Source organism: Pelodiscus sinensis, chromosome 9 (assembly GCF_049634645.1).
Source record: "Pelodiscus sinensis isolate JC-2024 chromosome 9, ASM4963464v1, whole genome shotgun sequence".
In the NCBI taxonomy this organism is placed as follows: Eukaryota; Metazoa; Chordata; order Testudines; family Trionychidae; genus Pelodiscus; species Pelodiscus sinensis.
In genome coordinates, this window is record NC_134719.1 from 43,709,219 (window position 1) to 43,728,293 (window position 19,075).

Genomic DNA, 19,075 nt, shown 5'->3' on the forward strand with positions numbered 1-19,075 from the left:
CAAGTCTCAGTGTGACACCTGTGACTGAACAGTATCTGCCAGTGTCTTGAAGTCTGGGTTGTAGTCTGAGATTGCTAGTCATATACAGTCCATCAGATGGGCATCTGTGATCCTGTGTTCAGCCTGGGAAGCTTCCTCCAGCACAGCTGGAGCTAGATGCAGCCTCCCTGGGCTGAGCGCAGGGTAGCCGGGCTGGAGGGAAGAGAAGTGGCTGTCCGGCCAGCTGGCCATTGCGCTCAGCCAGGGTGCACTGAGCTCCACGGGTGCAGGCACAGAGGAGAAGCCGCCAATCAGCTGGAGCGCAGGGCAGCCTCTTTCAGCTGAAAGCCACAGTCAGCTTGCTGGGGTGTTTTCAGCTCTCCTGACCTCCCAGCTCCCACCATTCCTCGCAGCTACTCACCTGTGTTGTTTCTCGGTGAGTAGCTGCTCCTCAAATGAGGAAATCTAATGTAAATGTACTGCGCAGGCGCGCAGTTCAGAGAGGGCTCAAGAGCTACTCTTAGAACCCCTGAGATCTACTGGTAGATCGCGATCTACCAGTTGGTGACCACGGAGCTAGGCCCACCAAATCTGGTATGCAGCTTTCTCTTTTCTGAACCAAAAGCGAGGTCAGGGTTTGGTTCTGCCAGGACAACCAGAAGCCCTAGAAAAGGGACCGTTTTCCATAACGTGCCAAAGGAGGGGGGGGCGTTGTTCTGAGGGATGCGATATGAGAGTGGTCACTAGGGAAGCAAGCTATACTGCAAAGTGTCCTGTCCACTGGGGGGCAGCCGTACCACCAAGGGAGTGGCCAGTAGAGCTGGGCTTTGCCAGCTTGCCTGCCAGCATATCAGTAAGTAGCCCCTCTGCCCCAACACTTGGCCACAGCGCCGGTGGCGGGGGAGAGGAGAACAGTCCCTGGCAGGCTGGTGGAGGGGCAGAGCCTCTGAGCCCCATCCTCCTGCGCACACACCCACATCCTCAAAGCCCTGCCCTGAAGTACCCAGGCAACACTGGGTAAGTCTGCTAGTTTATATATACTACGGTCGTAAGTGCCAATGAAGTCCAATGTGAACTGAACCTGTACACCCCCCCCCCCCCCCCCCAAAATCATGATCCTTCCAAAATGACAGAAGCATACATAAAAGAAACCCATATCTCTGCATTTGCTTATAGGTCTCCTTCCACAGGAATGTTCATAGCAGTTGCTGGAGAATCAGAATCTTTACATGAGGACAGGAAAGGTGGAGAGAAATTGAAAGAGGTACATTTGGGTGTTTCAGGTATGAAATAATGCCATTGGTTTTACTTGCGTTTGAGATCTAAGTAACGGCTAATACAGTCATGAAATATTTTGAATGTTAAACAGACATAGACATTTTATCCAAAATTCCCTTTCTACCCTACTCTTTGAGCAATATTGCTGTTGGTACCACTATGTAAATGCAGAGTAATTATTTTGATGTGCTGGATTTACACTAGTGTAATTGCAGCAGCATTTCTATTGGAAATGGGAAAGCAAGGGAAACTGGATCAATTGTCTGTGTCCCTTTAAAATTCAGAAATATTTTGTAAGTGTTTTTGGTGTTACTTAAGCAAATCTTAGTGGCATTACTCTAGATTTATACCAGTGTAACTAAGAGCAGAATCTGACCCTTAACCTTTAATTTATTAATGATTATGCTTTTGTGGATACATTGACTCTAAGGCTACACCCCTCTGTCGGCAGAGGGATGTAATTTAGATGTATCGAAAGGGCAAATGAAGCCGGGATTTAAATATCCCATGCTTCATTTATATAATGGTGGCTGCAGCTTTTTTTCGAAACAGAGCTTTTCGGGAGATGGAGGGCGGGGGACGGCAGTTTAGACCGGGCATTTTCGACACAAATGCCCTGTTTCGAAAGATCCTGTAGTCCGGGGGGGGGGGGGGGGGGGGAGAGGGGCAGAGAACAGGCCTCTGAGCCCCATCCTCCTGCACACACACCCACATCTTCAAAGCCCTGCCCTGAAGTACCCAGGCAACACTGGGTAAGCCTGCTAGTTTATATATACTACAGTCATAAGCGCCAATGAAGTCCAATGTGAACTGAACCTGCTTCCCCCCCCCTCCCCTCCAAAAAATTATGATCCTTCCAAAATGACAGAAGCATACATTAAAAAAAAAACCCCATATTTCTGCATTTGCTTACAGGTCTCCATCCACAGGAATGTTCATAGCAGTTGTAGACTGCCAGTTTTTTCCAAAAAGCCCCGTTTCAGGAAAAAAGCGGCGGCCGCCATTATACAAATGAAGCATGGGATATTTAAATCTCAGCTTCCTTTGCCCTTTTGATACATCTAAATTACATCCCTTTGCCAACAGAGGGGTGTAGTTTAGACATAGCCTAAATGTCTAGCTACAATATTAAATTTGATTTATCATGGATAGATATTGAATAAGGTTTTCAATGGTACAAGTTTTAAGAATCACTTAAAACTCGTGCCATTTATCATACTGAAAGCTGACACTCTAGAACTTGGTTCACTTACTATTAAAAGGCTTGAACTTGAGGGTGAGCTTCACTGTATTTTATTAGTACACATCACTATTAGATTAATATTAGGACATGAAATGGTACTCTGTCAATTAAAACTACAAAAATTTTTACAAAATTGACTGAAAAGTGGCCAGCACTAGGGTAACACTGCTCTTCTGGGACAAGTACCATGGCTCTTAACTCAAGTCCCAAGGTGCCCTGTGGTCATTAATATACTTTAGCTGAAAGCTATCCTGTTGTGTACCACTGATCATCTCTCTTTGGGATCAGTAATTATTTATGGACCAGGAGAGTGTCATGTACTTGAATACTGACATTACTTTCAGCACCTAGATTTTCCTTAGAGGCTTTTTATCTAATAGTATCAAGTCCCAGCTCTACTTACTTTGTGAGATCTAATAATATATCTCAGACTTATAATGGCTATAGGCCTGGGGCAGGTAAGATCCAGTCCACCAAGCCTTTTGATCTGGCCCGCCCGCCCAGGTGGCACAGAACATCGCCACTCAAAGCAGCTAGCTGCTCTCTCTGGCTTTCTGCTCTGCGAGGGGGAAGGGGACAGGCTTCCTGTGCTGTCCCCGGCCCCAGCAAAATCTCTCAGATCCTATTGGCTGGAAACATTCCAGTGGGCGCTGGGGGCAGAGGCAGTACAGCTCAGTTTCTCAGTTTCCATTGGCTGGGGGAAGGGGCAGTGCATAAAGCATCCCTCACATCCCTGCAGCACAGAGAGCCACAAGGGACAGCCAGCCAGGGGCTGCTGGCAGGCAGGGAAGCCTACTCGAGTGTTACTGCCCAGGAGCTGGTTAGGTAAGCACCTCCTGGCCAGAGCCTGCCTCTGGCACCCTACACCCAACTGCCTACACCCAACTCCTTATTATGCCCCTTCCTCAGAATCCCCATCTGCACACATACTCCCTCCCAGACCATGGTACACCATTCTCCTGCCCCAGGTCACAAACGCCTCCTTCACCAAACTCCCTTTCAGACTCCACACCCTCTCCTGCACCCCAGTTTCCTACCCAGAGCTCCCTTCTGCGCCTAAATTCCATCCCAGACCCCAAACTCCTCCATAGAAAAGTGCAGCCCTTGACCACTTACGAAAATCTAAGAGTGGTCCCCCCTGCAAAAATTATTGCCCATACCTGCTTTGTATTCACAAATATTTTCTGATTGCCATTTATTATAGATCTCTCAGCAAAGAGTGTATCAGTCCCAGATGAACTTGGTGCATGTGGACATTCCAGAACATCAAGCTATGCAAGCCAGCAATCAAAACTGTCAGGTAGAAGTTGATGTTGAATTCCTTTGAGTTGTTTTAATTAGTTTCTGTGTTTCAGGAGCTTCACAAAACATTTTGAGATAAATAGGCTTTGGTGTAAAATGAAACTTTCTACCTAGTTAGAGCTTTTGAATTGTTGAACCTTTTTAAAACCAAACTACCAACAGTTGTGAAATTACCTGGGTTTGTATTGGTTTGTTTTGGGGGGACTTTTTTTTTTTAACTCTGTCATTCTGAAATGTTTATATGGAGATAGTGTATATGGAAGCTTTTAACAACAAATAACTGAAGTTTGAATGTTTCTTAAATTGAGACTAAAAGCTTCAAGCATTCTAAAAAGTTGAAAAGGGAAGTAAGTGATGATGAAAACACCAAGTTGTTAAGTCTCATTTCCTAATAGACTTAAGCCCTTGGGTTTTCTAGACTCTAGCAATATCTGGAAGTTAGGAAGACATCTAATAACATGGCTCTGCTGAAAGCTGACTGACTCACCTTATTTCTCATTCATCAAAGTGTAGAATTCACTAAATGGGAAATTCTTCTTCTAATTGTAGTAGATATGAAGCTGTTGATTCACACCACAAATGAAAGAGTAATGTTCAGTGATTACCAACCATCATTGTATGACTTCATGTGATTCCTCTTGCCTAACATTAAAAGAAGGGATATGGAAGAAGCAATTAAACAAAATCAAATAATGAAAACTGCTAATTCTTCTAAAGTAAAATGTAAACATTTTCAAAAATTGGTAAATGAACAAGATTCATGCTCATTCCAAAAGGCAGAAAACTAGATTTTCTAAGTAAAGGTTAAATGTGTAAGTTGAATTGAAATTGCCTGACGTGCTTGACCAAAACAATGAGGAGACAAACGTACAACAGAAGCTTTTTTTTTAATGTCCCTTAGTCCTTTTTGTTCCTTTTGCAGCAGCTGCACTTACAATTATTTGTATCCAGAATATTGGCAAAAATAAATCTGTAATTATGCCATATAATACTGAGAGAAGGATTTGAACTTTATCAAGTTTCGTCCTTCTTTTACATAAACAAAATTACCAAAGCATGTCTGGCTCTGAATATGTATCTCCAAATGCAAGAAGTGAAGAAATTAAAAAAAAAATAAAGACCTGAAAAAACCCAACAGTGACCATGAAGACAAAATTAATCAGTCACATATGAAAAGGACCTGATAACAGCTAGTCATCCACATGAGAAAATGTATTCCTACTTCATGTTTCTTTCTTAACCTGAAAAGAAAACACCAGATTATGTCCAAGCTGATGAAGCTACTATCCAAGAAGGCAGAGAAAAGAACAACAAAGACTCCAAAAGCAAATATATTAAGTGATTGGATTGTGTGTGGGTGTGAGGGTGAAAACATTTGTAGGCTCTCATTAGGGAGAAAAAACAAACCAGTGCTTTTCAGAGTTAAAGAAAAACATAGCTCTGGCCTCCAATAATCTAACTAATGTGTGTCTCTTCTCTCTTTTCCAATAGGGTATAGCACATGTCACTCCAGATCATCCAGCGTTTCTGATCTCTGCCATAGGAGAAACACCTCAGTGGGAAGTACATCTACAGGAATTGGAAGTATTCTAGAGCCATGTGAAGAGACTGAATCCAAAGTAACAGATGATAGTTTTTATACTCCTGTTAAAGATATGTCTTCAGAAAAACTCAGCAGGTACACTTAACATAACTTGAAAGGCTTCTTGTAGTGATAGTGCTCTGAATTAAATGTGTTGACCATTAGTTTTAGACTCTCTAAATGTATTTATCCTGACAGGCATCCAGTGAAGCAAGACTCCGTAGAGTCACAATTGAAGCGGGTTGATGCCACCAGAGTAGATGCAGATGATATTGTTGAAAAAATATTACAGAGTCAAGACTTCAGTTTAGACTCCAGTGCAGAAGGTATATATGGGGACAACAAGTAAAACCTTGGAAAGATGATGAATAGTACAGTAGAAGTCCAAATGTACTAATTTAATGAGCACACCCCCACCTCTACTCTGTGGGGGTAAGGAGTGTTTAACAACTGTGCTGGGAAAATTGCTGGCTGATATGGTCTTCTGATAGGGAGGGAAGGTTGCAGGGTATGTGCTCCTAGGACCCATCACTTCAACTAGGGGCACGACTACACAGCAGGGCTAAAGCCAAAATAAGCTATGTAACTTGAGCTACATCAATTGCATAGCTTAAGTCAAAATAGCTTATTTTGGTTTTGGCGCTGTCTACGCAGTAGGAAGTCCGAGAGAGAACTCTTCCTCCAACTTCCCTTACTCCTAGTACAATGTGAGGGTTGCAGGATTCGTAGTAAGAATTCCTCCAGCTCGACATTATTTTGAAATAACTGCTTGTAGTATAGACACAGACTATGTTATTTCTGAATAACATCAGTTATTCCGAAATAATGCTGCTGTGTAGACATAGCCTAAGTCTGTGCTGCAAAGGCAGAGGCAATCCTAGAAGAAAACTGCCTCTCCTAAAGCACAGCTTTTTATGACTAGGTCCCAATTGTTTTCAGATGCAGTCATTTTAAAATATAATTTACAAAGTTCATGGATTTAAAATGGCTTTAAAAAAGATTCTTTAAAGAATATTTGTTTGGCAATATTGAAGGTGTCCTGTTTAAACATGTTAACTTCTTTCCTTAATAGAAGAAGGCCTGAGATTATTTGTGGGCCCTGGGGGGAGTACTTCTTTTGGAAGTCATCATCTACCTAATAGGTATGTAATTTTGAACAATAAATACTTGTTAGGTACCAGTAAGCAAAACCATATTGTACTAGGGTTTTGTCTGACATATGACAGCTCAGATTATTTGGATAATACAAGGCAAAAACTTCAAACCTGGAAGTATAAAGTTAAGTTCCTAAATCCATATTGAGGCATCCAGATAGATGTGATCTAACTGTAAGCATCTGTGTTTGAAACTTATAGTCTTACTCCTCTGGGTCTAATTATTCCACAGCCTAATTGCTCTCAGGAAGCCTTTTTCTTGTCAGTCTTGCCTATTCCTTTAGTATCTGAATTTTTTCCTTATAGTCAGTTTATTTTCCCTTTCACTTAATCCCACGGTAGAGATGTAAAATGCCATTTAAAATGTTAAGCAGTTAAACTATATGTAAGCTTGTTGTAGTCCATGTAGGAGGGTGCTGGTGAAGTATAATTTTAACCAGGCAAACCAATGTCTGCTTTGTAGATCTGGTATTATGCTTTCTCTTTCTGGTTTTGACAGTGGTCCTGTAAAGAGGGAATGCAGCCAGAGACTTAATTCTGTGGCTAAGGCCTTAGATCCCTCAGTAAGAGTAAACATTTCCTGGGGGTCATTTTAGCAGGTTATGTAAAGACCCAATAAATTGACCACTGATCACTGTCCCATCAACTCTGGTACTCCACCAGGTTGAGAAAAGTAAAGGGGAGTCAACACGGGGGAATTTCTCCCAGTGACAGACACAGACACACCTCCACAATAGGGACACCACTCTACTTTGAACTAAGGTACATCCATTCCAGCTACGCTATTCACCTAGCTCAGGGTTTCCCAACCTATGAGTCGGGACCCAAATATGAGTCACCATTACATTTCAAAAGGCTCACCAAGTGTCTCCCCAGGTTGCTCTGCCCCCCCCCCCGTTTTTGAATTACCTTGGGTCACCAAGTCTTCCTGAATTGTCAAAATGGGTCCCCATCTGGAAAAGGCTGGGAACCGCTGACCTAGCTGGAGTTGTGTACCTTAGTTTGACATTGCCCCCTAGTGGTAAACCTGACCTAAGAGCTACCTGACCCTGCTGTTCAGAGCTGTGAATTGTAGTGCACACTAGCATGCTGCCTTCCAAGTGCCCTGTTTTGGATGCTGGTGTCATAAACCAGGGGTTTCAAACTCCTAGCCCACAGGCCAAGCCTGTACAGAGCAATTGTGCAATTCAGTCTCGAACTTTGGGGGAGGGGATGTCATACTGTCCATTACCAGTCCTCAGACCCCTCCTCCCTGCCATCACTCCACCCTCTTCCCCCATGGCACCCTGCAAGCCTGCGGCTTTTGGGGGGTTGGCGCCTCCCAGCAGCAGTGGTGGCAATCTGTGGGGGAAGCATAGTGGAATGAGTGCGCATCTCAGTGTGCTCCACTTCCCCCACAGCTCCGGTCACTGTGGGAAGTGCAGTGGTGGGGAGGCCACCACTGTTGCTGCCGCATGGCACCAAGCTTCACTGCCCCAGGAATCCCCAAAGCCACATGCTTGGGGGGAAGGTGCCATGGGTAGAGGAGGGTGGGCGATGATAAGGGATGGTTCTTAGGGGGCCAGTAACAGACAGGGTCTCTCCCCCCCACTCCCCAAGGTTGGGAGAGTCCCAGGGTGGATTGTGCAATTGCTCTGCCCAGGACTGGCCCATGGGTTGAGAGTTTGAGACCTCTGGCATAAAGTAAACGGTAGCTAATTTGCATTAATGTAGTCCTGTTTGAAAGAAACCTGTTAATGTGAACTAACTACCCCTTTTTGTTCATACCAGTAGCATCCACATAGGATGATTAGAACTCAGCAATTTAGTACATGTTGCAATTCACACACCTTTGTAATCTGCAAAAACTAATCCATGATTTGACTACATCAAATAATTGACTACAGGTGCCTTCTTGTAATGAGACTGAGGGAACTGGTGCTTTTGTTTCTTCTCTGGTAAATACAAATGTTATTGGCTGTGTGAGACTTGCGTGTCTTAAACTACAAGCTATACATAACTTCTGTTTGTTATGGAAATTGTTTACCTTCCCCAAGTAAATTAATTGTACTGGCCTGAAAATAAATATGTATGTATAAAAATGAAAACCCCTAGAGTGCGTCTAGACTGGCAAGATTTTGTGCAAAAGCAGTTGCTTTAGCGCAAAAACTTGCCAGCTGTCTACACTGGTCGCTTGAATTTGCGCAAGAGCACTGACTTTGTAATGTACAAAATCAGTGCTTCTTGCGCAAATACTTTCACACTCCCGTTCGGGGAAAAAGCCCTCTTGTGCAAGAATACTTGCGCAAGAGGGCCAGTGTAGACAGGGAAGAACTGTTTTGCGCAAAAAAGCCCCGATGGCTAAAATGGTGATTGGGGCTTTCTTCCGCAAAATTGCGTCTAGACTGGCCATGGATGCTTTTGCGCAAAAGCATCCATGCCAATCTAGATGCGCTTTTGCGTAAATACTTTTAACGGAAAAACTTTTCCATTAAAAGTATTTCCGCAAAATCATGCCAGTCTAGACGCAGCCCTATTGTATACAGTTGTTGATCAATGGCATGATAGGGCATTTTCTAACCTGCATATTCTGCTGTTGTACTAAATAGTTTTACACATTCAAATAGACATCTGGAAACACTTTGCATTTTGTTGTTTCTCTGAATTTGTAAGTAAACAAATTCCATTGTTCTATATTCAGTATAAATACCTTCCATTTAAATTAGAACTGAAAACTTGTTTGTTTTTGCAATATTTTTGCAGGGTGGGATCTGGAGCATACGAACAAGTTGTGATTAAACGCTAAAACAGAAGCATTTGAACATAAGAATACTTGTAGAGTTCCTGAGTGGATAATTAAGATGTGTTCATTTAATTCTAACATTTATCAAAGTTGTGTGTGATGAGAGAGACTCTTTCAAGAGGCCAGCTCACATTTGGTCTGGAGTATCTGAGTGGGGCCTGTTCATAAAAGATCCTTCTTCAGTGGTTCCAAAGCAATTTTTAGTATCTGTCCCTTGTACAAGTTCATAACCATTGTTGTGACTGTTACCCAATGTTAGTGAATTACTTGCTTTTGTGATTTAAGTGTAAAGTATCTTGTGGAAACCTGATAAATGACGTCTATTTGAACATAGCTTAATATGGAAACTCATTAATAAGGATGTGCTCCATTTGCAATGTGACCTTTTAGAAGAAGCCCTTTATAAGATCAGTCTTAAATTAATGTAGTTCAGAACTTAAATTCTACATTAGAAATAATTCTTCATATTTAACTTTTAAAATATTACTTGCCATTGCAGTGCTATAATGGCTTATTCCCTCTATCAGGCCATAATTAATATAAAACGGCGATCAATTTTTTCCCAGAAAACTAATGAGTTGTGCTTTAAAGATGCCATCTGCTTCAGTAGTACTAAACGTGTGAATGCATTGAGCATAATGAACTGTAAGGTTAAATAAGCAGATGGTAGAGAGAAATATATAAAAGCAAAATATAAATGACTAGATCAAACCATATTTGTTGCAACTTGTAAATAAAATATCGTGACTTAAGTACATAAGCAGGACTTCTGGCCCCCTATGTAAATGACACAATTATATTTGAAATTTCACATCAGAATTACCAAGTCATAGTAAAGCACTCAACAAGCAGGTCTTGTATGCTTAAGAATAGTGTGATTTTATGTTTGGGGGAATAAAACTTTAAACTCTTGAGATTTAGCTGTCTAAACAAAAAGTAAAAGTTTCTTCCAAATATGATTTTTGATAACGCCTGAATCTTAAAGCTCAGTGGATGATACTGTCTGGTGAAAAGCAGTCAGCAGCTTGACACCACTACGAACATGTTTTCTAGCTTAATCCTTCACAGTTGCGTATTACTTACATCTGAAGGTGCCTTGTTCCTAGGGGTGGAAGATAGGAGGGAAGGATAGACTACCAAATGAAGTTTTTAAGAATAAATGAACATCGAGACTACTGCCAATATAATTTACTAACAGAAGCACTTTATATAGTATACATGCACTCTGCAATCTGAAAAATCAATCTCTGAGTAAAGGCCTTACCCTTTTTTATGTAGAATCACTATCCACTTCACTATCTGTCTATTGTTACACTTACAGGCATGAAACATTTTGACCAAAATGTATTGTACTCTAATGTGCACAAATGCAATGGCTTTATTCTAAAATGTATTAGTTTTAGACAAATGGTGAATTAAACATCTTTTTACAAAATAATTGTTTTGCTGTCAGCTGTAAAAGTATGTTTATTTTTTTTAAAAAGATTTCCAATGGGCTGCCAATCTAACAGTTCGAGGTTATATGAACTGTATTTCAGTATAAAATTGCAGAAGAAACCCTAGTTTTGTTGAAAATTAACCATATAGTTTACCATTTTTTTTCTTTAATAAACTGAAGGTTTCAAATTCTTCTCTGAAACAAATGGTATTTAGGATCCTTTTCTCTGGAAGTCATCTTAGTCTATATTAAGACATTTTACATGGTTTTACTTTTTCATAAGTGTAGAGTATAAATAAAACTGAGTTCAGTGATGAACACTTTATATTAGCTTAAAGGAAACATTAGTATTCAAATTCTATTGAATATTATTAGATAAGAGATATTTTTAAATCTGGTACGTAAAAGGAGTATTTTCCACTGATTTATGTAATTTTTTTTAATTTGGGCAGTTCTAATGGATAAAATGTATTAAATACAACTTGTTTGTAATAACTGCAGTTAAAAGGTGAGATTGTAGAGAAATAACAAAATGCTTATAAGAAATGTAAAAATGATCCTTTCATTAAAAAGTTGCCATTGAGTGTTTACATCATACAGGTAATACATGCCAATTTGTTTTCCAAATTTTTAAATAGAAAGAGTCGATAAGGTTACTGGCTCTAAGTTAAAATTGAGAGACCATAGCAATAAAGAAAGAAAGTTGTATTTGAAATAGAAAAAATATATACTACTAAATTGTTTATGGAGAGTGTTGTGGCGCCAAAGAGCATAAATAATAACCTAAAACTCATTCTGAAGGGCAAACAACTTCAAGAGGGGTCTATTTTTTTCTTGAAACGTAAGGATGTTGGTTTTGTACATGCTGCTTTAAACTGACTTTTACTCCAGTAAAACTATCCATAATTTGCTTGTTGCCACAAATCAGTAACTAATTTTAAAAGCTTCTAATTTACATTTACAATCTCTTTAAATGCAACCTGCCTAATATTACATCTTGCTATTTCGTCTGTTTTAGCATACTATGTTTTTTTAAAGTTTAATCAATTCAGTCCTTCAACTAATATTGTTTAATAGAGATATTTACCAGACTTTATTAAAAATGTACCACTGTAATAGGCAAATATTAAACACATAAAGCAGAACTTGAGGCATCCTTAAAGAATATGAGGAATAGGGGCTGGCTGCTACTGATTTTTCAAATGTAATCTATATTTTTAAAATATAAATTAATTGTAAATATATATATTTTATAAGGGTAGAAGCTAATGTTGATACTTAGAGGAAAACAAATGTGTCGTTCAGTAGAGCTGGTTGGTTACAGATAATTTATTTAAAATACACAGCATAGACATTGCTAGTAATCCAGTAACCAAAGATGCTCCCCTCATCCCTCTGGCTTTCCTACAGCAGCATGGTTCTGTGACTGACTGCAAAATTATTCATGGCTTAAAATTTAAATGTATGGAGAGTGCTCTTCTGTTTTGAGTTCAATAAAGCATATTTGCAAAACCACCTTTTCTTTTTGAGCTACTATATCTATTTGTCAGCATTCAGAACAAAGGTAGGTGCTCCCTTCACTTGAAAAGGCAAAACGTACTACAGTATTTGAGTACAAAGTTAATATTGAAAATGTCAGATTAATTTTCTACAGTGGTCTCTTTCTTTTTTGGAATATCATTTAAAAATGTTTGTAATAGTACTCCTTGGTTTTGCAGAACAGTACTGCAACTGGGTCATTTGATTTTCATTTTGCTTTTATAAAAATAATGAATGTGTGGGCTTCTGTAATAACCTTAACAGGTTCTACTCACTGAATGTGAACTGCAGAGCACAGCAGGGCATTAAACAGTGCAAAGCTAGCTTAACTTACTGTGGTGAGTATTTTGTTCAAAATTCCCTTCTCAGCCTGTGCATACACTAAGGCCCCTTACCACCACCATTCTGGAAGTTTGCAATCACTTATTTTGAAATAATTATTCCAATAGAACTGCTTCATTCATCAGCAGGTATCATTGTCAGTTCAGAGGAGTCTTGAACATCTGGAATTTTCCATAACAACCTGGAAAATAGTTGCAACATATAGATTTGATTGCATTGAGACCAATGGGTTCAGCTTTTGGTCAAGGTACAGCATGAGTTACTGTAAATTGGTTTCTTGATTCAGTGCCTGAGATCTGAAATGAGTCAGCATCATTAATCACTTAGTGTACAAAAAGCACAGGTGTTAGTTTATAACATTACAAGTATTTAAGCCCTTGATAGCTTTTAGTTTCTGTACCTAATTTTTACAAGCATTTATGCCAAACCCATTGGCTGTGTCTACGCTGCACCCTTTTCCGGAAAAGGGATGCAGATTAGACAAGTCGGAATTGCAAATGAAGCGGGGGATTTAAATATCCCCCGCTTCATTTGTATAAACATGGCTGCCGCTTTTTTCCTGATTTTAAGAGGAATAAGGGATCTTTCAGAAAAGGCTTTATTTTCCGAAAGTTCTCGTCTAGACTGGCGCTTTTCTCTGGCAAAGCCCCCTGCCGGGAAAAAGCGGCAGCCATGTTTATGCAAATGAAGCGGGGGATATTTAAATCCCCCGCTTCATTTGCAATTCCGACTTGTCTAATCTGCATCCCTTGTCCGGAAAAGGGGTGCAGTGTAGACACAGCCCACATGTCCCCCAGCAGGATTTTTGAGCATATGTATGGTACAAGTATATGTATGGTAAATTGAGCTTTTAATTCTGTTTTCAAGTGGCTCAGGGGACAGGGTTGTGGGGTGTGGATGGTGCAGGAGAGTTGTGGCACAAGACTGGGGATGTGGGGAATGCAGGAGTTTGGGGATGTGAAGGGCTCAGGGCAGGGGGTTGAGGTGGGGAGTGCAGGAGTGTTATGATGCTGCAGCCAGGTGGGAATTGGCCCCAACATGGGGGCTTGTTGGCCAGGCTTAATTTTTAAATAAAGTATGTTCAACACAAAAGGTGTCATCATTGTCTCTGTTTATGGGAGGGGTGGGGAACCTGTTTTGGGGCGGAGGCCACTGACCCACTGAAAAATCAGCCGGGGACCACACAAGTGAGATGCAAAAAACCAACCCCTCAAAAAAAAAAAAAGCCTCACTGATGTGGCCCCAAGTGAGACGCCTCCCTCCTGTGGCACTCCTGCCCCATGGTCAGTAGGGAGGGTAGGTAGGACTGAGGTTCAAGGGCTCAGGCCAGATTAACACTTCTGGTGTTCCAGGTTGGTGGATTTTATGGGCCCCCTATGCTCTGAGGTGGGGCCAAAATGAGGGGTCCAGTGTGCAGGATGGAGGTGCAGAATGTGGGTGGGAAGTAGGGTACAGGAGCAAGCTGGGAGTAGGTGTCTGGGCAGGAGCAGGGCCCTGGTGAGAATCTGGTCTGGGGCCAGAGTGCTGGTGGGGGTCTGGCCACAGGACAGGGTGCTGGATGGCATCTGGCCAGGGGACAGGGTGCTGGTGAGGGTCTGGCCAGCGGAGAGGGGGGCAGGGGCAACTTGGCCAGTACCTGGGAGTCTCCAGGGATGAGGATCTCTGGGGGAGGATCTGCAGACGATGCTGGAAGAAGCGCGCACACATCTCCTTTAAGAAATCCAGCCGCTCCGGATCCTGCACCGCCATTTTAGCTACTCCCGCCCCTCTACCCGCCCATGTTCGCAGAGCATGGGGAAGGAGGGAAAGACAAGAAAGAGTGCACACTATTATGTGCAGGACAGGAGTGCGCACTGTGTCTTCCCTTCCTTCCCTATGCTGCCTGCCTTCCTTCCTGTGGCAGGCAGGGGTAGTCCCGTGGCTCCGTGCCAGATCCACAGCTGGATCTGGCATGGACCTCAGAACTTCCCATCATGCTGCAAGAAGCCGGAGCTAGCTCTATTTTTGCAGGAGGCTGTTGCACCAGCAGGAGCTCCTCATTGGGGGTGGGAGAAGCAAAGGGAGGCTGGGAACGTTGCCTTGCAATCAACTGGTTGGCGAACATGGTTTTAGACTGTCTAACATGTAGGCCCCAATGACTGCTATGGGAAGTATGCCATCTCTTGGCCAATAACAGCATCACATGGAGACAAATTTTTATTTTGCAACCTCTTCCATTGGGCTTCCTCACTTACAGCATTAGGACTGCTCTTCCATATGGACCAGATTTTAAATTGATAAACATATGCTAAGTTGTCTAACTAAATGCCTGTTAAAAACATCTAAAATTAAACTGCTTATTATGAAGAGACATGTTTATAATTATAGGAAATTCTGAGGGAAGGCTTTAATATACTAGAGAACTACACTAGTTTAATTTAAAAATTGCTCTAGTTAAACCAACTTCATAATGTAGACATACCTGAAACCCTTTAAGCTTTGCTTAGATCACTTTAATTTAAATTAGTATGTTACCAACTTATGCTAAGATAATATAAGGCTGAGAGTACACACCGGTGTTCACATTTGTTGGAGGGAGAAAGTCTTTTGTTAACCTAGAATGGTCCATACTGGTGCTTAAATCAGTGCAACTTACATTGCTCAGGGGAGTGGTTTATCATACCCCTGAAGGACATAAGTTTTACCCTTATGTAGTGGGGTGGAGTGACCACCCACTGATCTGGATGTGGAGGAGCTCCTCTGGGAGGCCTAACCAGCTTCATTTGGTGGAGAACGTGAGCACGACCCAACCCCTGAAGAAAGGGGCTCAGGGCGTGCCTCAGTGGTTCAAAAAAAATGTCCCACAATGGATCCAGGCAAAGTTTTTAAGTTCCTGGCTCAGAGCCAGCACCGACAGCAGCAGCAGCTGGTGCAGCAGTTAGGCACCCAGCTCCGGCAGCTCCTCCAGCAGATAGCGATGCAACAGCAACAAGATCCCCAACGGCAGTGTGTCTAGCAGTTGACTGCCATCTGGTCTCAGCCTAATGGGCCGCAGTACGGACCTGCTGGAGAGCCAACCAGCCCCACCACTCCTGTCCACCTCACTGAGATGGGGCCTGAAGATGACCCCGAAGCCATCACCTTGATGGAAAACTTGCTGGCAGTTGACAACCCCATGGGTCTAGGAACCTGCACCCCAACACCCACCCTACGGGCACTTGCTTCAGCATCAACGCTGCAGCCTAGCCTGAGGGCAGCACCGCATGCCAAACTCCCACCAGCAGAGGGCCCGGGTGGCGTGGCCCCATGTCCAAGTAGGCCCAAGCTACAGAGAAACCCCGAGACACCCCCCCCCCCCCCCATCTGGTATCACGGGAACATGGGTGCTACCCTCCACTTGAGGGCCCTGTGAACTTCCCCCATCCTGAACTTGGCCCAGGTTTTTTGGGCAGCTGCCTGGGATACTTACAATGTGACTGCCCCAATATGGGTTGCAACCTGGCCTGCCAAAACTCACGACCCTTGTACAGGTGGAGTCATGGCAAGTGGTAGCCCTCCTCAATTCAAGGTGTGGCCAGATCCTCATCTGGAGAGGAGATAATCCCAACCTCCATGGTACCAGAAGGAGAACTGCGTCTGCAATGCGTTCATGAGTGTGAAAGTGTACCCCCATGCTAGGATCCCCCTAACCATCCAAGGGATGACAGAGGATAATGGTAGGGGTGGACTATAAAAGCTCAGTTTGGGCCCAGCTTCTAGAGGTCTGTCTGCTGCTCCCTGCCTGGGAGGCTGAGATTTGGCCTAGACCACCAGGTGTGCTTGATGGGGAGAATGGACCTGAACCCTCGAGCTGGCCTGCACCTGAGGACTTGCCTGGACCATCAGCGGTGCCTGACCTGAGGGATCGGCCCAAACATCTCTACAGGCCTGTACCTGAGGATTGGCTGGGACTGCTGGACCTGGAAGGGGTTGAACACTGGCCTGGACCACCCTCGAACCCCCAAGAGACTGGCCTGATGTCCAGGTGTCACGTTGCTGGATCTTGAGGGGAGCAGCCAGATCACTGATGCACCCATAGTGGGGTGTTGGCCCCAAAAAAAGGTATAAAAGGGAGCCATGTGGGGTATTGAATGGGAGCTTATTGTTTGCTGATCTTATGTACGCTATTTATATGAGTGTATAATGTCTGTGTGTAGGTAGTGTAAAAGCTATTTTATGTTTAGCTAAAAGCCATCTTGTATATCAAAAACCATTTCAGCTTTTCTCTCAAGCACATAAACCAAAGAAAACTTTCTGTCACCCCATGAGGAGAGGCCTACAGGATGGGCTATTGGTATGTTAATTGGGCTGGTTAAAACAAAAAATGTACTCCCTCGTACCTGTCCACCATCTTGTTAATAAGGCCTTGTTTTTCCAAATTTAATTAAAAATTTCTGTAATTAAATGCCCTAACGTCAAACTGTTTGGCTAAGGGTATAAAAATACTAAAATTAATTGTATTAGCAGCTTTACTTGGCCCGGCTTTGCTGAAACCACGTTTGGCTCACTTTGCTTTACTAATCAATAAAGCAAATCAGTTGTTAGCCGCCTAAACAAAAACAAGCATATTTTTGCTTCAACAGTAGGAATCTGTAATCTGTGTGGAAGCTGAATATTTCTCTGAATGTGGTTAAGCATTGCTATGGACAGGCTGATTATCCAGGCCCTGTGGGACAATGGCACTTGATGGGCCGAGGACACACCCAAAGAATGGGGGCTGTCAACCCCGCCCCTGTGGGTCAGACTTAAGTATGGGACAGGGGAAGAAGTGGCCCAAGGCAGGGTTGTGGACCCCATGAGTGGGGGAGTTTAGGGGCCACAGCCCCCTCCACTGAGCAGGGACCGAGGTCCCAGCCTAAGGGCCCTGGGCTGGGGTTCGGAGAGAGGGAGGGCCCGGACGCCCTTCCCTGGTACTCAGAGTGTGGTCCCCGTGCCAGGTGGTCATATGACCATATTATATACCCCAACATAGCGTGCGAACAGAGAGCACTGTGGAAATGGAGCTGCGAACGGCACAGTTACAACTTGGGGGACTTGAACCCCCCGGGGGGGGACTTATAACACCACCCAAGCTCTGGGCCTAGACTATCGAACTGGGGGTTTGGTTTAGTCCCCACAGTAGTCAGGTGGAGTGGCTGTCCACTGAGTCGGAGGCAAAGGAGCCCCTTCATGAGGCCTAACTGGCTACACCTCATAAACAGTAATACAGACATAGCCAAAGTCATGGGTCCATTACTGATTTGTTGTAATAGCTTGGGCAAGTCACATGACCTCACCACGATTCAGTGTGAGCACTTTTACAAGGAAGCTTGCTTACCTACCTAACCAGGGATTTGTAGGTCTTAATGTTTATGAAGTGATTTGAGGCCATACCACAGAAGCACAAATTATTTATCTAGGTTCTATCTTCTCCCTTTAAGAAGCTAACAGCCAGTATTAATTTCTAAAAGTCAAGATTATGGAAGGAAAAAGTAATCAATCATGTTACATGGAAGTTGAATTTTTTGGAGGCGATTACGTGTCCTTTGGTTGTGGGATAAAGGCAGCCATTCTAGTATTCACACAGATCAATTTTCAGCAGTATTTACAGAACAATAGAGAAGTAATCTTTTGAAGAAGAATAACAATGATTCCACAGGCACTCCAACACTTAGTTGTATCATGATATTATATTCAAGGCTAATATTGTTCCAATTCTCACAGAACCCTGTTACTTATTTTAATGATCAAGCTATGAAATATACTAAATAAATACCAACAAGAAAAAACAAAGGCTGGGGAAAGAAAAGGGTGGGAACCAAAAACCCTAAGGCTATGTCTACACTGGCAGCTTCTTGCGCAAGATTTCTTGCGCAAGGGTTCTTGTGCAAGTAGTCTTGCGCAAGGAAACATCCACACTGCCATGTGCGCACTGTGCTTTTGCGCAAGAGCGCCTATGGCAATGTGGACGCTCCCTTGCGCAAGAAAGCTCTGATAGCTATTTTAGCCATAGGGTTTTCTTGCGCAAGAAATCCTGGCCGAGCGTCCACACTGCCCTCTTGTGTAAGAGCTCCTGCGCAAGAGGGCTTACACCTGATAAAGAGTGTAGCGCTTGCGTAAGAAGCCCTCTCTTACCATGCCATACTGTAAATATCCTTGCGCAAGAGCGGGTGGGCAGTGTGGATGCTCTGCAGATTCTTGCGCAAGAACGACTGTACTTGCGCAAGAAGCCACAAGTGTAGACATAGCCTAAGAGATATAGCAGTATCAGCTAAATGTGCCTTACAGCCACTGAATTGCAAGGATTTCTTCAAAGAAAGGACAGCTAATGTTACCGAACTCTACATTACATTAAATAGCTGGGCTCATTATTAGACAAAGAACAATTTATTTACAAGCTCTGAATTTTACTTTTTAACATTGAAGGCATTTTACAAGT

General features: G+C 42.9%; 1 protein-coding gene across 2 annotated transcripts in view; it reads left to right on the plus strand.

The window, feature by feature from the left end:
• The window catches only part of EEIG2 (EEIG family member 2), a 48,180-nt gene extending 35,560 nt beyond the window's left edge, over positions 1–12,620 (plus strand). Inside the window, exons 6-11 of one of the 2 annotated variants that reach the window (XM_075936647.1) lie at positions 1,156–1,262; positions 3,705–3,800; positions 5,294–5,480; positions 5,556–5,710; positions 6,457–6,526; positions 9,281–12,620. In XM_075936647.1, coding sequence (XP_075792762.1) covers positions 1,156–1,262; positions 3,705–3,800; positions 5,294–5,480; positions 5,556–5,710; positions 6,457–6,526; positions 9,281–9,323 — 658 coding nt within the window. In that variant the 3' untranslated portion in view covers positions 9,324–12,620. The remainder of the gene's footprint in view (positions 1–1,155; positions 1,263–3,704; positions 3,801–5,293; positions 5,481–5,555; positions 5,711–6,456; positions 6,527–9,280) is intronic. The other variant, XM_075936648.1, reaches the window with a different exon arrangement.
• The last annotated feature ends 6,455 nt before the right edge of the window (positions 12,621–19,075 follow it).